At 56.0% G+C, this 19,554-nt stretch overlaps 1 protein-coding gene and 1 long non-coding RNA gene across 4 annotated transcripts in view; one reads left to right on the forward strand and one right to left on the reverse strand.

Annotated features, from left to right (window-relative positions):
* AIFM2 (apoptosis inducing factor mitochondria associated 2) lies at window positions 1-15,995 on the reverse strand. The gene is given in 12 exon segments (XM_035724337.1): window positions 1-300; window positions 1,543-1,717; window positions 1,882-2,082; window positions 3,239-3,391; window positions 4,311-4,418; window positions 4,503-4,504; window positions 5,929-6,020; window positions 6,738-6,838; window positions 6,841-6,856; window positions 8,350-8,465; window positions 8,824-9,017; window positions 15,870-15,995. Coding segments are annotated over 10 exon segments (1,119 nt in total). The 5' UTR covers window positions 9,002-9,017; window positions 15,870-15,995; the 3' UTR covers window positions 1-300; window positions 1,543-1,565.
* LOC113923809 overlaps window positions 14,146-19,554 on the forward strand; it is a 14,244-nt gene continuing 8,835 nt past the window's right edge. For all 3 annotated transcript variants that reach the window (XR_003520420.2, XR_003520419.2, XR_003520421.2), the window contains exon 1: window positions 14,146-15,562. This is a non-coding gene — a long non-coding RNA (uncharacterized LOC113923809). The remainder of the gene's footprint in view (window positions 15,563-19,554) is intronic.

The raw sequence follows: 19,554 nt of genomic DNA on the forward strand, positions 1-19,554 counted from the left end.
TTTTCTTACAACACCATAGTCTTTTATTGCAACATTTTCCTCAGTTTAGAAAACTGTGTCCCCACGAGTGGACGCTTGTAAAATGTTATAAACAGAACAAGGCCTGTCACGCATGGGCTGAGACGCCCACCCTGCTAGGCCCCAGGTCAGACAGCATGGAATGGTCTGTGCTGCTCAGGCAGCAGGTCCTGCTTCCAGAAGGGGAGCCTGGTTGGCCTTGGTCCACAGGAAGGGAGTCCTGGGTGAAGCCTCCGGTGGGGCAGCCATCCTACGGCAGAGTGGCACAGGTCTCACGTAGGCCTAGGGAACAAATGGAACTGACCTGGGCTACAGCCCAGACAGGGAGGACTGAGAACCCCAGGGAGGCGGGGGTCCCCAGGACTCTGGCCAAGGACCCAGAGGTCACCATCAAAAGTGAGCAGGGCCTGCATTTATTCGGATGAAATCACCAACCACTTCCACCATGGAGATTTAACCTATGTCTTCCAAAACAGACCCCCTCCGATGGAAGTCCTCTCCCAGATAGAGGAGTCATTTATGTACCTTAACACGGAGGGTGGCAGGCTGGGCCCCCACAAGTGTCCCTGGGGTTGGCCAGGAAACCAGAAGCGCAGAACCCCAGAGGTTCTCACAGGGTCCCCCGCCCCCAGCATCAGCTGGAGTTTTGTCCCTTACAAAGTCAGCTGAGACAGCAGCCTAGAAGCACACAGGGGTTCACCGGGAAGCCCCCCTCTACTCCCTGAATGTGGGCCCAATGGCAACCCACCCACGGGTCCCGTTAGCTCAGCTGCCTCTCCTTAACTTCTCCAGCGGCTGGCAGGCAGGCCAGGCTTCAGTCTTAACCCACTAGCTTTGTAAAAACTCACTCTCGGTTAGGACGGGCTAACCGGGAGGGGAGTCTATCTAATTCTTCCTTCTTGAATATAACCTATGGTATATAAGCAGGACCTAGAAAAGGAAATATAGAAAGTTTCGTGAAAATGAAAGACTGTAGGGACTAATAGTTTGAAATTAGGCTCCTATTAACAACCTGAGTATTGCGGAATGCATGGGCTTTCCCTCCCAGGATGGGACAGGAGAGGCCAGGATGCAGGCCATCTCTACCCCAGCTCCCCTTCCTTAGCTGGGCTCACCATGCAGGCTCCGCTTCCTGCCCTAACAGACAGCATGCCAGCCACCAGAAGACCCTGCTCTCTCCTGCTCTGAGAGCCTTGAACACCAACACACGCGCACACACACAAACATGCACGCACACGCACAAGGAGCCTGGGGTAGAGAAGGCCGGCTATACCCTCCCCAGGACCAAGTGAGCCCCTCAGCCAGCACAGCTGCAGGCCGAACTCTCCAAACCCAGAAAGAATCCTCTAGGAAGTGTCTTTTTTCCAATGGCTCTCTCTCTCTCCCTCTCCCGGTTTTGGCTTTCTGTAAGTTGTGTGTCTGATCAGTATACCCCTGGCGTCTTACTCCAGGAAAAGGGCTCCTGCCCTTTGGCATTCGTCAGGCGGGTACCGCTTGTCAAGCAATCTGTCCCCCCGGCAGTACCTTGTCTCCCGCCCCGCTCCGGCTCAAGGTGGAGACTGCCGCATGGTCTTCCAGCTTGAGGAGACGAACAGGTCCCGGCTCTTGGCCAGCCGAACCATGAACCGCCCCACGTAGAAGCCACTGATCTGGCCCACGCCGTCGTTTCTCCCCATGGCCAGGAGGAACGTCAGCGCCCCTGTGGAGCAGACACGTGCGCACAAACCAGATCCCCGCTCGCCATCCGTGGGCCTGCAAGTCCCAGGGCACAAACCCTCCCGGGGCCTCCCATGTAAGGACAGGGAAAGGCGTAAGACTTTTGGGAAGATGGGCGAGGCCCTGAGGTACGCGGGGCTTCCTTACCTGGCTTGTAGGCCTTGAGGGGCCTCTGTTTCATGGAGTTGACGATGTTGGCCACGGCAATGCTGGCATGGAGGCCAGCGTGATAAGCCATCTTGGGCTCCTTGACATCTGCACAGTCGCCAATGGCGTAGACGCGGCTGCAGCCCTCCACCTGGAGATGCTCGTTCACTCTCAGAGCGCCGTTGCTGGCCAGGTGACTATCTGCCGGGCAAAGCCAACCCAGAAACCCTGTCACGTGGCCAGTAGAACACGGAGAAGATATCCCTCTGGTGCTGGGTAAGCCACCCTCCAAAGGCACATCCTCAAGAGGCAAACATCCACCAAATTTAGTTCTGCCTCAAGTCCCCACCTCAGAACTCTTCCTGCAAAGTCAAGGTTACTATTCCAGGATGGAAACCGGCAGCACGTGCCATTTTATACAACATGTATGACTCTGTAAAGTCACTGCAGGACAGTGACTATGCTGCAACTCAGCCAAGTCTTGAATTTCCCTTTGAACATGGATCAGATTTTTTAAGTCAATGCAGGGCTCTAGTAAATGATAAACTTTTTAAGGGACTTAAAAGAATTATTTTTGAAAATATAACATTAAGACAAAGGGGTATAAAATTCTGGGATCTCTGGCCACTATAGGCACTCAATCCCACCCCCACGCATGGCCTGGACTAGCTTCCTTCTTCTGGGATCCGCCAGTTCTTTCCCGCAGGACCCACACAGGTGCTCCTTGTCCAGGAGGGTGCTATGGAGTAAACGATGGCGACCTAGGGGACAGAGCAATCATGGGGCCTGAGGAAGAGTCACAGAGTCTCCAGCTCACACACGGAGGCCAGGACTCCACCCCGCCCCCCCCCCAGCCTCCAGTTAGCTGGGGAGTTCACTATTGAACCTGAGGCCACATTATTCCTCTACTCCCCCAAATGGTCATTCCAAGCTCAGTGGCCAAAGGTCTGGATCAGGGTCTGGGGAAAACAGCACACCTGTGAATAAAGAGTAAAAAGCCTAACCCAGGAATTTCGTCCCCCTCCATGTTCACAAAAAGTGAAACAACGGATCTTTCCTTCGCTCTGAACCTGTTCCCTGCTGTCACCACGAGGGGGTGGGCTCCGATTTTTGAAAGAACTGGTCACTTAGGCACCTTGGCCTAAGTCATGGCCACAATGCAGGAAGCGTAGCAAGAGTGGACCCAGGCCTGAATGTAAAGTTTGATGTCACCATTCAGAAGAGAACCTGAGCTGTTTGGGAAGGAGTGGGGAGGAAGGCAGGGCGACGCTGATTCCCGGGGGCAGAGGCCCGCAGGGCCTGCAGCGGCCGGACAGTGAGAAGGCGGCCTGGGGAGCGGGCCCCGGCTCCTGCTTACCGAATGCACTGTGGTAGGCCGAGCTATTGATCTTAATACCGTTGCAGACGATCACCAAGTTGGTGGCCACCTCTGTGCCTTTGTCCGTGTGCACCTGGATGCACTCTCGATACTCGTTAAGAGGCAGATCCTCCAGGTTGCTCACCCGCTCACCTGTCAAGTGAGATCCATGAGCTGGAGGCCGGCAGGGGGTGGGCACGGCATCAAGGGGCCCAACAAAGCAATCCTTCCCTCCTGCCTTCCTTCCTGCCCCTCTGCCAGTCCACCCTGCTGCCCCAAGAAACAACAAGGGTGGACATCCGACCCCCACAGCGGATCCAAAGGGAGGAAAGTTCCCAGAAGCAGTGTGGGGAAGCGAAGCTGAATTTCCCAAGAAGTTCTGGGAAAAGCTATTTGAAGAAAACTTCTACCACACCTCCCGGAATGTCAGCCACACCACCCTAACCAGGCAGCAAGACTCTCCAGGCGCACGGCCAACTAAGGTGAGAGCAAGGGAAGTCCAGAAGCTCGCCTACACTCTACACTGCCTCAGGGTAAAGGTGGTTGGTCACAGTACTGCACAGCCAGATACAAAGAGACCAAGAGTGGGGAGGGGTCTGCACAGGGGCAGAAACGTCACCCCCTCCCTGTGGAAAGCGCAGAGGCTGAGCCCCAGTGAAGTGTGCCCGTCACGGCGCCAGGTTTAGGGACCCACTGCCTAACCAAGCGGGGTGGTGCTCCCCCCCCCTGCTCTCGACAAACCACACACGCCTCAAACAAAAAATACAAACCAAAAAAGCAAAAAAAAAAAAAAAAAAGCCAGTCTACCACAGAGACATAATTCAGGTCAAATCCTTGAGGTGATTTTTTAAAGCACTCAGCAAAGTGGTACCACCTCCGCAGGACAGTGTGCCGCCTCCTGGCCTGGGGAGGCGGTGAGTACCAGGGCCTCTGCCCAGTCTGCAGACAGACACAACCTCCAACTGGACAAGACTCAATGCTCAACCCCAGGACCCCAGAGGGCCCTCAAGCTGGGGCAGTGAGCCTCTGAGCCCGATCTCACCGGACCAGGGAGAGGGGCGGGGGCACGTACTCAGCAGGAGCTGCACGCCTTTCTGGAGCAGGATCTCCTTCGCTTCCTGCCGGACGCAGGGCAGGAGCTCCTTGTCGGCAAGGGCCACTTGGGAGTGGATGAGAGTGACTGGACAAGCACCACGGGGGCAAAGAAAGAGCCACTGAGTCTTATAAAGAGAGGCTTACAAACGCGTCGGTCTGTCTCCCTCACCTCTCTCCCCACCCGCGCGGTTTACTGAGGCCCCAGAGAAGTCATCTGCCCAATGCCGGAACCAGGTAAGGCGAGCTGGGCCGGAGCCCACATCTAGTCTAGGACTGTCTCAGAAGGAGCCAGTGCTCCACAGCCCACAGCCACCCATCCCAGAGCCGCAGGGGGAATTATTTTCAAGCATTTCGGGCACTGATAATTACAGTCTATACATAAGCCATTGCCATTCTAGCTGCAAGTCAGGCTGGCGTTTATATTGCAGCCAGCTCTAACACTGGCACTTCCAACACGTCTACTTGCTGTCTGGGTTAGCACGGGGAAGCGGGGGCAGCCTGGCACGATGCTCGAAGCTCGGGCTTTAAAGCCAGACCGTCTGAGCAGAAGTCTCCTCTCAGATACTCACTCGGACACCTCCCAAAGAGTCCGTCAAACAGGGATCCAGTGCCACCCACAGGCAATTAGGCAATTTGTGACGATGAATTGAGAAAACATGTAGAAAGCACATACCTCAGCACATACTGAGTCCTGAATAAAGGGTGGACTGTCCACCAATGATAGACGTATGCAAGTCCTACTGAGTGGCTTACAACTTCAGCCTGGTCGTCACCCCATAAATCCAAATTTAAAAACTTTTACATCAATCACTCATAACAATGTCCAATACTTGGTCAGAGAACAGCCATATAATTAAATTAGCCCATATTAATCTTTTCAAAACCAACCTGCCATTGCCTCGGGAGAAAGAACCAACCACGGCATCCATGTGGTTCTCAGAAGCCGGTCTAGCATCAGCTGCAAGCAAGCTCTTGCCTCAAGGACCCATAATTACCGCTCATCACACGGCCCCCTCTGCCGAGCCTCTACCTCCTGTGAGGACAGTCTCTTTCTCTCCAGGGCTGCGGGCAGGTCCTCCATCCCCCCATCATTCAAGGGGGCCCTCCTGCCCATGGGCGCTGGCCAGTCCTTCCCCCGCACAGGCAGTGAGGGGGGCTGCATGGCAGGGACCTCCCTGTGGCTACTCAGGCCAACGGTCTACCGTCTCGTGAAGACCAGAGGGCTGCCGCTTGCCCCAGACAAAATGCCACCTGTGGGTTGTCTCTGACCAGGCCAGCTGCCACCAAACAGAGGAATCAGTCTACGTTTATGTCTCAAGAAGCTGAACACTGCAGGGATGCGAGCTCACCTTCTGTAAGGTATCCCTCCTGGGCTCACTGCCCCTGGTTGGACCAGAGGGCAGGCCCCCCTCCCTGAATGAGGACCGGCCCCAGCTCTGCGGGACATCAGGGGACTCCCCACTGCAGAGAGTGGGGCCCGGAAAGCACGCGATCCTGCTCTGCGATCGTGGATCGTGGCCCCGAGCCAATCCCCCGTGCTCCTTGCACAGAGACGCCCAGCTCTGAGAGTCCAAAGGCAAGGCCGCGTGCCCCACCTCCTTCTCAGGAATTCGGTTTTAACCTCCGCTGCCATCTCCACTCCGGCAGAGCCGCCTCCTACCACCACCACCGACTGTGAGCGCTGGACCTGGAGTGGAAGGAAGCGTGAAACGCACCCTCGGACCCAGCCTGCCCTGTAGCTCAGCCAGGGTGGGGGCTCCTTGGCCCAAGAAGAGCCCCAATTTGGGGTCCAAACGTGCTTCCTCAGGGCCAGGTCATGCTGGGCGTCTCCCCACATGTTCTCGCTTGGTTCTTGCTTGGCCACCACCTGCCCACCACTCAGGTGACCACGGCCCAAGTCTGTCTGAGTTCATAGCCAGGATCCTAACCTCCACACTCACATCCGTTCACGATGGTGCAAGAGGCTCCCCAGGCTTCTCAGAAGCTTGGCAGGGCGGGCAGGACCCGGCCATAGTCACGCAGTTGCACTCGCCGTGGGATCCTTCTCTGGGGCTCCACTCCCCATCTTTCAGCAGTGCCAGACCCTGCCCACCCCTCACTGAAAACTGCTTGAGGTCACGGATCCACGCCCGCTCCGTAAAACACAAAGGCCTGTGCAAACGGGACCCCAAGAGAGACAAGTTGGGGATACGCCAGTCACTACATGAGGTCTGGGGTGCTCCTATCCAGGCTTCGATGAGAGACAAAGGTCCCCACCAGGGAGTCTCTTCCTACTAACTCTCTATCTCCACTGGCTGCGCCCAGGGGTCTCCTTGCTGCCACCCCACATGTCCCCACAGCGGTTCCCCTCTCCAGGGGCCCCACCTGACCCTCGCGGCCCCCCGCCGGCCAACAGGCCACTCACCTGCTTCACCATGTCCTCATAGGCCTGGATAGCAGCCTCCCGGCTGGAAACCTGATTAAACTTGCCTGGAAAGAGCCCGGTGCTGCCAGTGGCCAGGATAGGTGTGAGAAGGGCAGGGCCTGTGAGGGCAGGAGAGAGGAGGTAAGGGCAGGCCTGGGCTTCTGCCTGCAATCGGGCCCACCGGGCAAGCAGCACTGGGTGGGAGAGGCCTGGGCACATCGCGGCCACCCTCCTCTGAAAGGAGCAAAACCATCACGCTGAGCAGGCCAAGGGGAAGCACTAGAACCCGGGCCATACCTAAGGGAGCAGCTGCGCGTCCTGCAGGGGGCCGCCACGCACAGAACGTTGTGCTCCCACGGCGGCGGGCAGGCCGGGCACGGGAGGCTGCTGTGCAGACAAGCAGAACTCTTAGCCTCCTGTGTGCAGTCCGTTCGGAACCTCTTAGGTATTTCCCAAGAAACTTCCCCTGCTCCCACAAAAAAAGGAAGGGAGGGAGGGAGGGAAATTCTGTTTGGAGCCTAAATATAGAAAAGTTGACAAAATCAGCACTGCTCTGGTGGGAGGGGGAGCGAAGGGGCTGTAGCCCTCTCAGCCCCTTCTCTGTGGGGCCCCAAGATGCCCTCATGGTCCCTCTTAGGGCTCTGGAAAGCACCACCCGAAGCACAGGACAAGCAGACTCAGTCATCTTTCCAACTGAGAGATTCCTCAGCCCTAAAATTAATTCAAGGAAGACGGATTCGCACGAAGTCACTGAGGACAGAAACTGTGTCCCCTAGGGCCAGGCTGGAGGTGGCCCTTACCACGGCACATGGCAGCTCCCTGAGGGATCCCCAGTCACTGCAGGGGTATGCCAGGCTCTGGGCTCTTCCCAGGGCTGGGGAATGCCGAGATGAGTGACAGCCTCTCTGCCCCAGCGACCTCCCAATCCAGGGGATGTGGAATCATGTGTGTGCCCAGCCTTTGATTCCACACAGCCAGGAGGGCTGGGGCCTGGTCTGGGACACTAGCTTTCAGAGTGTAGACTCTGGGGTGAAACTGTGTGGGTTCAAACCCTGGCTGAGTCTCTTACCAGCTGTGGGATCTTGAGCAAGCCATTTAACCTCTCGGTAAAGAGGCTATACACCTCCCCACGGAGTCATGGTGGGCATGAAGTGAAACTAAGTAAGGCTTGGGGCGCCTGCATGGCTCAGTCACTGGGCGTCTGCCTTCGGCTCAGGTCATGATCCCAGGGTCCTGGGATCGAGCCCCGCGTCGGGCTCCGTGCTCCGCAGGAAGCCTGCTTCTCCTCCTCCCCACTCCCCCTGCTTGTGTTCCCTCTCTCGCTGTGTCTCTCTCTCTGTCAAATAAATAAATAAAATCTTTTTAAAAAAAAAAAAGAAAGAAAGAAACTAAGTAAGGCTAAGACAGTGCTGGTGTATAGGAAAGGCTCAGGAAAAGTCTGCTGGGGCCAGGCCTTTGCTTATAAGGAATCTGCTATCCGGCCAGCACCCATGGGGGCTATGGATGACTCTCCACCCTTGAGAACATCCAGGTCTCATCCCACTAGCAGCTGCGGCCCCCTGGGGGCCTCCTGAAGCCAGCTGAGGATCAGGTCAGCCCCCACCATGCTCACCTCACCATCCTCGAGCAGCACCGTCTGATTCTGCAGGTCTATCTCTATGACCAGCCCCTGCCGGAAGTTTTCCTTGAAGGTCACGGAGTAGGAAATGAATGTCTTTTTGGCAAACCCTGGGGAATGGGTGCAGAGGAGGTCAGAGAGTAAAACTGGGCTGCCTGCAGGAAGCCAGAATAACTCAACACCTTTCCTGAGGGGTAACCTTGGCCAAAGAGCTGAGCCGGTGGTATTGCAGACATACCACCGCCCCCTACGGCACCCACCGGGGCCTCACCAGGTCCCCAGAAGCTCCAGCTCTTACTTCTACAGCCTTGATACGGTAGCTGCTTAAGGCCAGTGACCTTAAGAATCTCCAGAATTTCTCTAAAGGTGGAATTTAGGCCTTGCCCTAAGTGGCGAAAACCACCCCCACACCCACAGTGGTGACAAGACCACTCTCACAAAGAAAGCCCCAGAAAAAGAGTCCATTACCACTTTCCACGGAGGCCCGGAGGGCTGCCACATTGTGATGAAAGGAGTCCTTCATGTCCACCAGCATGAAGGGGATGTTCAGAGCCTGCAGCTGGCTGGCAGCAGCTATGCCACCAAAGCCCCCACCCACGATCACCACGCGCACAGCTCCCACGTCCACGGACACCTGGGACCCCATCTCGAACCAGGCACTGCTGGGATAGGAGGAGAGACCACATCAGAATCAGGGGGCACAGGTGCCGGGGAGGGGGACACAGCAAGAGAGGGCTCAAATGACAAGACTCAATCTTTTAATTTATTATTTATTTTTATTTTTTGTAAACTCTACACCCAACGTGGGGCTCAAACTCATAACCCCAAGATCAGGAGTCACATTCTACTGACTGAGCCAGCCAGGTGCCTCATGACTTAATCTTTTAAATCATATAACCGTCCATTAAGGAAATTCCAATTTTGTAATATGTGAATTGAATTCCAAAGGAGTAAGGTGTACCCTAATTCTACCCCAACCACCAGTTCCCTTCTCGGAGGCATCCGCTATTACCCAGTGTACATGAATCCCTCCAGATATTCTGTGCACCCACAATATTACTTTTTGCACACATCAAACAAATTGTTGTGTATTTTTTTCATTCAATATATTTGTTCCCTCGACAACGTGCATTAACTGAGTTCCTGCTTCTTGGCGTGCTCTGTGCTGTGGACATGCCATAATCACAGACGGACAGAGAGATATGAAAGGCAGGACTTGCAGACTTGCAGGGCCGGGTGGCTGAGGCTGATGAGGGGAGCTGTACAGTAACAAGAGGTGGGGGGTCATGCCCGTGGGGAACCGGCAGGCACAGACCATGTTAAGGGAACAAACCACACTTCTCTAAGTGCTGCACTGGGCAGACACTGGACTCCGCCCCGTACACAGGCCACCACCTTGAGCCCTAGGTTGAAGAGATCAATTAGCAGGTTATGCCGATCAACCCACAAAACAGGATGTGGTACCATGAAGGTCATGAGAGTAGGGTGGGGAAGGGGGGCCTGCGGTGGGCAGGTCACTCCACTGAGCATTCCTGGGACAGCAGAAGAGCACCAAGAGGGCTGAGCCACATCCCCCAGGAGAGGGGGGAGAAGGCAATGTCTCCCGGTAAGAAGGAGGGTGGGGGAGAAGCACTGATCACGCAGGCTCCGGTCAGAGGGAGTGGGGTGCCAGGTCCTGCCTGATGCCTCCGACAGGGGAGCGGTCACCTGCAAGAGCGTCTGCAGAGGGCAGAAGCCAGATCTGCAGGCCAAGTGTGCCCCAGGCTCACGCTCACACAGGGACTGCGGCAGCCTGACCAGTTCCTGGCAAACTGAGAACCAACTTTGGCTGAACCCCTAAGGAGCTAAAATAAGAACCACTGCCTGGCCCCAAGCTGGAAGCTGAAGGATGTTAAGGCAGAGGACAGCATTGGCTGGTCACTAGACGCTGAACCGCTGAGCACAAACGAAAAAGACAGTAGCAGTTTGCCTGGGCTTTCCTAGCCAGGCTGGAGGCTGCCCACCACGAGGCTCAGCCTCCCGAGGGCCTGGGTCATCTGGTACGTCCCAGACTCTGCCTCTAGGGAGGGCGGAGGGGCTGGCCCGGGGCCTGCAGTGAGGGGCCCCGTCCCCAGCCCAGCTTAGCCCCAGACAAGGGCACTCGTGGTGCAGGCCTCAGGGCTCGCTGGGGTGGGAGACCCGCTGCCTGAGGAGCTGAGACCCTGAGAGCATCCTGCGGAGAGATGCTGGCTCAAGGCAACAGCAATCAAACCTCCTCCTGGCCTGTGCCAGGCTCCAAGGAGAGGCAGGAATAAGCCAGGCCGCCGGAGAGCAATGCTAAGGCAAGAAAGCTTCCCCTGCACAGAAAGCAGCAAAGAAGCTGATAGCTGCTGTGGGCTTCAGAGGGATGTTCAGGACGAGGGGTGGGATACAGAGAGGGGGAGGGCAAGGAAATAAGAAATTGAACTTCACCTTTTTTTTTTTAACTTATTTAGGGCGCCTGGGTGGCTCAGTCGTGAAGCGTCTGCCTTCAGCTCAGGTCATGATCCCAGGTCCTGGATCGAGCCCCGCGTCGGGCTCCCTGCTCACTGGGGAGCCTGCTTCTCCCTCTGCCTCCCTCTGCTCATGCTCGCTCGCTCTCTCTTGCTCACTCTCTCTCTCTCAAATAAATAATTTTTTTTTAAAAAAGGATTTTACTTATTTGAGAGAGAGTGAAAGAGAACACAGAGGGAGAGAGCAGAGAGGGAGAGTGACAAGTAGACACCCCTTCCCGCTGAGCAGGGAGACAAACACAGGGCTCAATCCCAGGACCCCAAGATCATGACCTGGGCCAAAGGCAGACGCTTAACTGACTGAGCCACCCAGGTGCCCCAGAAATTGAACCCCAACCTTGAAGGTCAACCTTGAAGGACAGACGGCATGTTCCAAGCCATCTGGGACCCTCTCAGACAGCACTACAGGGAAGGGAAGGCCACTACTCTGTTCTACACCATCTGTGTGGCCTGGGGCACAATGCTTCCCCTCTCTGGGCCACCATTTATCCCCTGTAATGGGAGGGGACACCCTGAGATGTCCTTGCACACGTAAGTTTCCAGGACATGGTGACCCCCCCCAAGATGGCTCCCAGATCTTCCCCCACTTATACAGGCAGCTTAGGACCTCCAGGAACCTTTCTCATTGGTATTCAAATTCCCATTGTTTCATTTCTCCCCTGCGGGAGAGAGAACCTGGGGATGGGGCGGGGTGGAAGGGGTGGAGATTTGGCACAGGAAATTAGAAGACATTTAACTTTGTTTCTCATTAGCTAAATGGTCCCCAGGGCATTGAGGCTTGTACATTCTACGCATTTTACAAATGAGGAAACAGTCCTCAGCAGGGCTCCGACCAAGACAAGTCCCCAGCAGTGCCACTTTCACGGCGCCAGGCCTTCAGAAAGGTAGTCCAGAGCTGGTCCCCTGAGTGTTCATCAGGCTGAATCTGCCAATTGGGCCAGAAAGAGAGTATTTCCTCGGGCCAGGACCCAAAAGAGGGCCCAGGGACCCAGCCAGAAGTCAGGAGAGGATCCCGGGAGCTGAGCAGAGCCTGTGAATGCGGAGGGCTATGGGAGAGGTGCATTTCACCTGCCCCCTTCAACACAGCCCCCTCTGTGCTAGCAGCCTGAAAGGAGGTTGGGGAGAACCCAGAGAACTCTGTTTCCCAGTTGGCTGGGCATGGGCACTGGAGAGGATACACAGCTTGCTGGGGAGACAGGGTCCACCATGGGTCAGGTCACTCCAGACCACCAGGGCAGCTCAAGGAGGAGCCCTGAAAAAGAGGGGGACCAGAGGCCTTCACCACCGAAGGCAAAGCTTAGGCCACAAAGTCCAGTGGCAGGAAGGGAGGGGTTGGAAGTTCAGGGAACGAGGTGGGGAGGCCAGGAGGGCAGGTGGCAGGGGCCAGCAGACCCATGTCACGCTGCCAGGGCCATTCTCAGGCCTACCCCCAGGCCGTAACCGCCAGGGTCTCCTTCCCAGGGAAGAAAGCCCCGCAACCCTAGCACAGGCCTGAGGGACAGTGGGTTGGCCAAAGGAGTTGAATCCCTGCCCCCTCAGCCCCCAAGGATCATCAGCTGGCTTCCCCAAAGGGCTAACCCTGGCCTCAGCTAACCCCTCTATGAAAGCAAACTGCTTCTCTGGACTCCCAGTGGAGGGACTGGGGCCTTAGGGCAGAGCCAGGCCCCTGAGGGGCTGCCATAGCTAAGCCAGGGGAGGGGAGGTGCTTTTACACTCCAAGCCGCCTGAGGCCTCTCCTGGAATCTGTCCCTCTCTCTCCCCTACTAGCCTCTGACACTCCCACTTGGGGAATGGGGGCTGGCAGCTCTCCAGCCCAGTCTACCCTTCCTCCTCAGCAGCCTCCCCGGCCCAAGGCTCTTGGACACACCAACGCTCCCTTGGCTCTTCCAGTGCCAAGTCTTGCCTGGCCCTGAGGGCGGCTAGACTCTGCTAGGCCACAGCCACTTGGTGGACACCCGAATCGTGGGCTTAAGCCATAGACCTGCGTTCCCAGCTACATACCCTAAAGGCGCTCTCTTGTCAAATAAATATATAAAATCTTCTTTAAAAAAAAAAAAAAAGCCTAATCCCACTGTGAACGAGCAGACACTGACACCCAGCTACACAGGCACACAGACACGTAATGACTCCATCGGCTAGCATTCACTGTGCTTTCATCCAGACCTCTGTGCTGAACAGCTCGGGATTTCTGTCCCCATCTTGGAAACCAGTTTAATAATTTGTCTAAGTTCCACCCTCAACACTGACCGGAACTGCACTCCAAACCAAAATGCTAATGGTGGTCACCATTATCACCAGAAATATCACCAGGTGATATTTCTACTTTCCTCTTTAAGCTTTTGTTTTGTTTTGTTTTTGTATTGCTTGAAAATTTTTAACTGAGTATGTCCTTTTTATAGAAATAATAAAGGTTTAAAACCAGGGCAGGCCTCCTTACCATCTATTTTTATAAGTTGAGATATTCCTATATTACACTAATTTAAAGTATACAATTCAGCGGTTGCTAGTACATTCATAAAGTTGTGCAACCATCACCACAATCTAATCCCAGAACATGTTCATCACTCCCCAAAATCACCTCTTACATTAGCAATCACTCCCCGTGCCCTTCTCCCTCCAGTCCTTGGCAACCACTCATCTCTGTCTCTACAGATTCACCTGCTCCCTACCTTTTGCGTCTGGCCTCCTTCCCTTAGCATAACGTTTCCAAGATTCATCCAAACTGCAGCATATATCAGTATTCCTTCCTTCTTATGGCTAACATTCCATCGTATGGAGATACCACATTTTGTTTATCCATCCGTCAGTTGGGTTGTTCCCACCTTTTGGCTGTTATGAATAATGCTCCTATGAACATCTGCGTACAAGTTTTCGTGTGGACATTTGTTTTTAATTCTCTTGAGGGTATATGCCTAGGCGTGGGATAGCAAGGTCCTACGGTAACCCTAGATTTAACTTTTTTAGGAACTGCCAGACCCGTCATCTGATTTTGAACTGAACATCAAGCCAGAGTGACCCCAGAGAATCTTAACTACATCAGTCTAGACTCAGAATGTTAGCATGAAAGAAGATCCAAGAGAACAAATCCTAATTGTCCAGCAACTCTTACGGAATGCCACCTTTGCCACCTCCCCAACACACACACACACACACACACACACACACACACACACACACACACACACACACACACACACACACACACACACACACACACACACACACACACACACACACACACACACCACACACACACACACACACACACACACACACACAATCTGGTTTACACTTGTATTTTCTCAGTAAATCCTGTTTTCTCTGCCAAAGACACCAGCCTGACTCCAGGAGGGTTCTTCTCCAATAATACAAGCAAGGGCCTGTTAGGAATCTACTGAGAAGTGAGGAAGTTACATTTGTGCCAAAGCTGTTAAGAGGTCATGCCTCAGAAGACAGAAGAACCATGTGGGCTCTGACCAAAGCGAGGACATGGCCCCAGCATTGCTTCATAGAGATTACAAATAAAACACGCGATTTTTTGAGTCATAACAGTTACACCAAGGGTAGATTTCCACAGCCAGGCTTCCAGGTGGCTGTCAGAATGTGGGGGCCACTAGAGTGTGGCTCACCCTGAAGGTCCTCTCGCCACCTTGGGGAGGGGAGGGGCAGACAGCCACACTCACCGGTCAGGGAAGAGGGGGGCAGGCTAAGAGTTGCCATTCCATGGCCAGCCCTCCAGGAGATGCACACCGAATAACCAAAAAAGACTGATTTCTGAAGGAAGACAAAGCCTGAAGAGGGAGCTGTCCTTTCATGCCCCAGGAGGGAGCCGCTCTGGGCAGACAGACTCATTCAGGTGGCACATACACACTCACAGGGAAAACCAAGGCCCTGGAACTTGGACACCCTCCTGGGAGCAAGTCACTTGTGGTTCCCTCAACACCCTGACAAGAGTCTGCTCCCCACCTGTGTCTGGACCCTGGCTTTCTCATCTCACCACCAAAGACCAGGCTGGCCCTGGAGGACAGCGACTCAGCCCAGCTCCACCCAGTACCCGCTAAGCAGTCCTGAACAAGACCAGGCCCAAGTCTCCTCCCCTGAGGTGGAAGCCCTCCAGATGCTGGCTTTGGCCCAGCGCTCCTTGGAGGGCTCCTCTCTAGGCGCAAGGGCGAGGGCAGGGCGGCCTGGGAGTCTGGGGTGCTAGAGTGGTCATACACACCTATACACACCAGCCTGAGCAGGCCTCCCGATATCTTACCTACAACCCGGCAGTATGATTTTACCCGCTGGCCTTCGAACACAAGGCACGAGCTAGCCGCCACACCTAAAAAGCCCTTTCCCAAACTGTCTGACCCTCTGTCCTGTGCCCGTCCCTCTGAGGGATCACCAGCTCCCCAGGGCCTCTCCCCTTCCCACCCTGACTGTACATCCAAAGGTCAGAGGGGCTCTTCCTGGAGGGGAAAGGCGGGTGTGTTTACTGGGGTAGGGGTGGGGGGAAAGGAAAGCGACCGACATCAGCCACTGGAAGCAGCTCCGTGTGGACTTCAGGCTTCCTGGCCTTCCCCAGCCCGGCCAGACTTAGTTCAGGACCACTGGCCTTCGTCCCCTTGGAACCTGGGGCTGCGTGGGGAGAGAAGCGGACCTCCTAGCGCACCCCGGAATCGGCAGGCACTCGGGTAAGCCCAGGTATTGACCCCCCACAAACGGGGGCTTTCCTCCTGCCCGGTAACCCTAGTTTCCACCCAGCGGTGACCCTCGAGCCGTCCCAGGGTGGGGGCGTGAGGGAGGGGCCGCCCGTCTTACCCGGGATGACTTCGCGAAAGTTTCGAGGGGCGGATGGGGAGGGGGCGAGTTTGCCCTACCGTCGCCGTGACTAAACCTCCCAGTTTTCGTGTGCTGGGGGAACTGGGGTGAGGCAGGCCTGGCCTCGGTTACCCCGCACGAGCGCCCTCCCCCACGAGGGCCCAACGCCGGTGCACCGACCTCCGACGCCGTCCGCCGCGTCTTCCAGGCCCGGCGAGCCCCCTCCAGGCGTATGCGGGGCCGAGCGGGCGCAGGGACGCGGGGCCCCTAGACCCCGCCCCGTGCGCCACCCCGCCGGGCCGCCCCCGCCGCGTGCCCGGGGCTCCTCCCGCCGGACGTGGGCGTGGCTCGGCGCGCGCCCGCCCCCCCGGCACCGCTCCCCGCACCCCCAGAAGGCGCCGGGGGCACTGCGGCCGCGCACCCGACCCTCCCCCCCGGCACCGTCCCCCGGAGGGCGCCCCGGACACGCGGCCAGGCACCCGACCGCCCCGCCCCCGGCACCGTCCCCCGGAGGGCGTCCCGGGCACTGCGGCCGCGCACCTGCCCCCGGCCGTCCCCGCCCGCGAGAGCCCTAGCAACCAGGAACGCCTTCCGGGTGCCTCCGGCTTCGGCCCGCCTTTCGGCCAGGCCCCTCGGAAGCTGCGGGAGCTCGGCGCGGCTCCGGGGCACTGGCGGAGCCACCTCGGGCGGCGGATCACCAGCCTCCGGCTGCACGCATGTAAATGCCAATCCGGGAGACCGCGCCGGGCACACCGCTGTAAGCCGGCACTGTGCCTGGTGCGGGGGAGGGCCAAGAGGGCAGGATGGAGAGCCAAACAGGCGCGGGTCGCGGTGTCCAGTCCGGGGTAAACACACAAAACTCGTATCGCTAACCGCAGTACCAAAGACCGGGGTTGCGCAAAGGAAGCGTGCCAAGGCCTCTCGCCAAGGATGAGAAGGGGTGGGCCCGGGGGAGGGGAGAGGCAGCTGTGCTCTGGGTATGCAAAGACCCAGAGGCAGGACAAAGAGCTGAGAAGGGGCGTTGCAGAGGCGGCCACGGGACAGAGTGGCCCCGCGTGGACAGGGTGTGCAGACCCCCAGGCCCTGGTGGAGATTGGCTGTGTCATCCCCAGGGCAGTGGGATGCCACTGCAGGGCTTTAGGCAGAAGAGTGACAGATCTGACCTATGTTCTCTAGCGAAAGGATGGGGGAGTGGCAGGGCTGCCTTGAAATTGGGGAACTAGTTAGGAGGGCAGTCCTGGAGACAAAGGAGCTTGACTGGGATCTGGAGAGAAGCGGACTGGTGCAAGCTACAGCCCACAACCTGGCAGTAGGATGTAGCCAATTTGGTGATGGATGAGCCATCTTCATCTATTTAATGCAAATATTAGCACCTACCCTAAGAGTTGTGGAAAAGATCCCATGAGATCATCTATGTGAAGTGTTTAGCTTGGTGCCTGGCCCACAGCAGCAAGCCCCACACGGCAGCCCTTTCTTATAGCTGTTTCATGTGGGCATATCATAGCCTGCCCAAGGCTACACGGTGTGTTGGCAACTTCGGGGTCCCAGCCCAATGCTCTTTCGAGTACTGCCCTCCATCTTCCCGGTTTTCACAAATATTCACATTAGCAGTGTGAACTGTTCTGTACCTTTTCCAAAATCTGTGGCCAAGGACCTTGTATCCCCTGGTATACCCCTGGTGAGGGGAGGGTTGTGATCAATGCCACCTAGAAGACGTTGGTGCCCAGAACCATCCTGAGCTGGAGGGAAGCTGGTGTCCTCCGGTGAGCGCCCTACTCACATTATTAGCCCACACAGTCCAGGCTTCTTTGGAATCCTTGCCTTTCCTATCCTGGCTGGCATCCTGCCCGCTGAATTTGGGCCGAAGAAGGGGATTCAGTCAGAGATATGGGAGTCTCTACCTCCTTCTCTCAGCCCCTGGGGCCCCAGGGAAGCGACCCCGCAGAAGGCTCATGCCTTCAAGGAACCTTCAGAGAACCACAGCGTGGATGCCCCAAGCCTTACATTTGTCCTGGCCTTTGCAAACTTCCAAATAGCTTTTATGTCCTCTTTTCCCTCCTGACACCCCTAGGGAAAAGTAGGGCTGAGGTTTCAACTCTGACACCAAGGAGGACAACAAGCATATTTGACCCACTTTTGGGGGCAGAGATGCTTTGCTGGACTGTGGATCCCCAGCATCTGGCATCAACCCCAGCACCTGGCTCCCTAGGAGTTTACTAATGTTTGTGTAAATGAATGATTTTTTTTAACAATTAAGGTATAATTCGCAAACCATAAAATTCCCTCTTTTAAAGTGTACAGTTCAGTGGTGTTACACTGTGCAACCATCACCACTATCTAACTTCGGGACATTTCGTCATTCCAAAAAGATACCCCATACTCAATTCCCCAGGCCATTCACCCCACACCACTCCTCTCTTCCCACCCAACAGGGCCCAGAGCCGTGGGACTGAAAATCAGGGCTCCCTGCCTAACGGAAGACTTTTGTCTTTGAATTTGCAAGGGCCAGAAGTGGTAGGAAGGTATGGTCTGGGTGCCGAACCCTGGCAGGCGTATGGAACTTTAGTGATTAGTAGGAATGGTGGGCAGATTGTTTAACATCACAGAACCTAAGAGAAGGAAGCATTGCTGGCTCTCAGCCACGATGAGCCCACGTTTCCTGACAGACCACAGGTGGCTTTACAGCCAGGTCAGGGCTGGGGGGAGCTCCAAGGTACTGGGGTCAATTCAGGGGCCAGGAGAAACTGAGGCAGTACCCCCACTCGAGGAAGAAGCAACCCTTAAGTCTGGCGAGCCTGGTAAGCACCTTCCTTTGCCTCCTGTACTTCCAGCTACATGCATAAGCCTCAAAGGACAGGGGGAATCTCCCTGTTTCCTCTTTTCTCCCCCCAAATGTGGTTTGCTTATAGTGCTTCCATCTAGGGAAAGACTATATTCACGAGGATAGGTTCTACTACTGGGCCAAGTAGACCCTCGAATCGAAGGGCCCAAATACAACAGGAGGGCATTTCTTGCTGGGTATCAGTACCAGGCCAGTGGATTGGTTCATGAAGCTGCCCCCTGCACACAGCCACCCTGGAACTAGCCAGCCAGAGGCCATCTTTAACAAGTGGCTTCCAATGTCTCTTTTAGAGGTTGCCTCCATTCCATCAAGGGGAGGGGGTGAGAGCGCAGAGGTTGTTATAGCCAGGCCTGGAAGGGCTACCCCTCCCTTCTGCTCTCACTCCGGGAGCTGGAACTCATGGACACAGCCACTGAGAGAGGGGCCAGGAAATGCAGTCTAGCACAGACCCGGGAGGAAGAGGGACGCTGGTAAGCTGGGTCCCAGCCTCCCTGGTTTTCTCCCTGCGCCTCTGCTTGTTTCTTCTTGGCCCCCTGGCAGGCTCCTGCTCTGCCTCTGTCCTGTCAACACTGGCGGCCCCAGGCCCTTCCCTGCTCCTGCACCCACAGCTTCAGGTGGCAGCACCCACAGCCTCATGGGCAAAGCAAACAGCTGTGCGGGGCTCCTGCCAGCCCAGGAACCCACCTCTGCAGGCGCGGCCCCAGCCGTAGCAAGGCATGAGAAGATGATGGGCCCAATCAGACATCTGGTCTCTGGGGCATTTTTTTTTTTTTTTTAAGATTTTATTTATTTATTTGAGAGAGAGAGAATGAGAGAGAGCACGAGAGGGAAGAGGGTCAGAGGGAGAAGCAGACTCCCCGCCGAGCAGGGAGCCCGATGCGGGACTCAATCTCAGGACTCTAGGATCATGACCTGAGCCGAAGGCAGTCGCTTAACCAACTGAGCCACCCAGGCGCCCTCTGGGGCATTTCTTGAGGGAATTTGAAAACGGGGCATGTGATAAGGAGAGCTAGAGATCAAAGG

Source organism: Zalophus californianus, chromosome 15 (genome assembly GCF_009762305.2).
Source record: "Zalophus californianus isolate mZalCal1 chromosome 15, mZalCal1.pri.v2, whole genome shotgun sequence".
NCBI classification, from domain to species: domain Eukaryota; kingdom Metazoa; phylum Chordata; class Mammalia; order Carnivora; family Otariidae; genus Zalophus; species Zalophus californianus.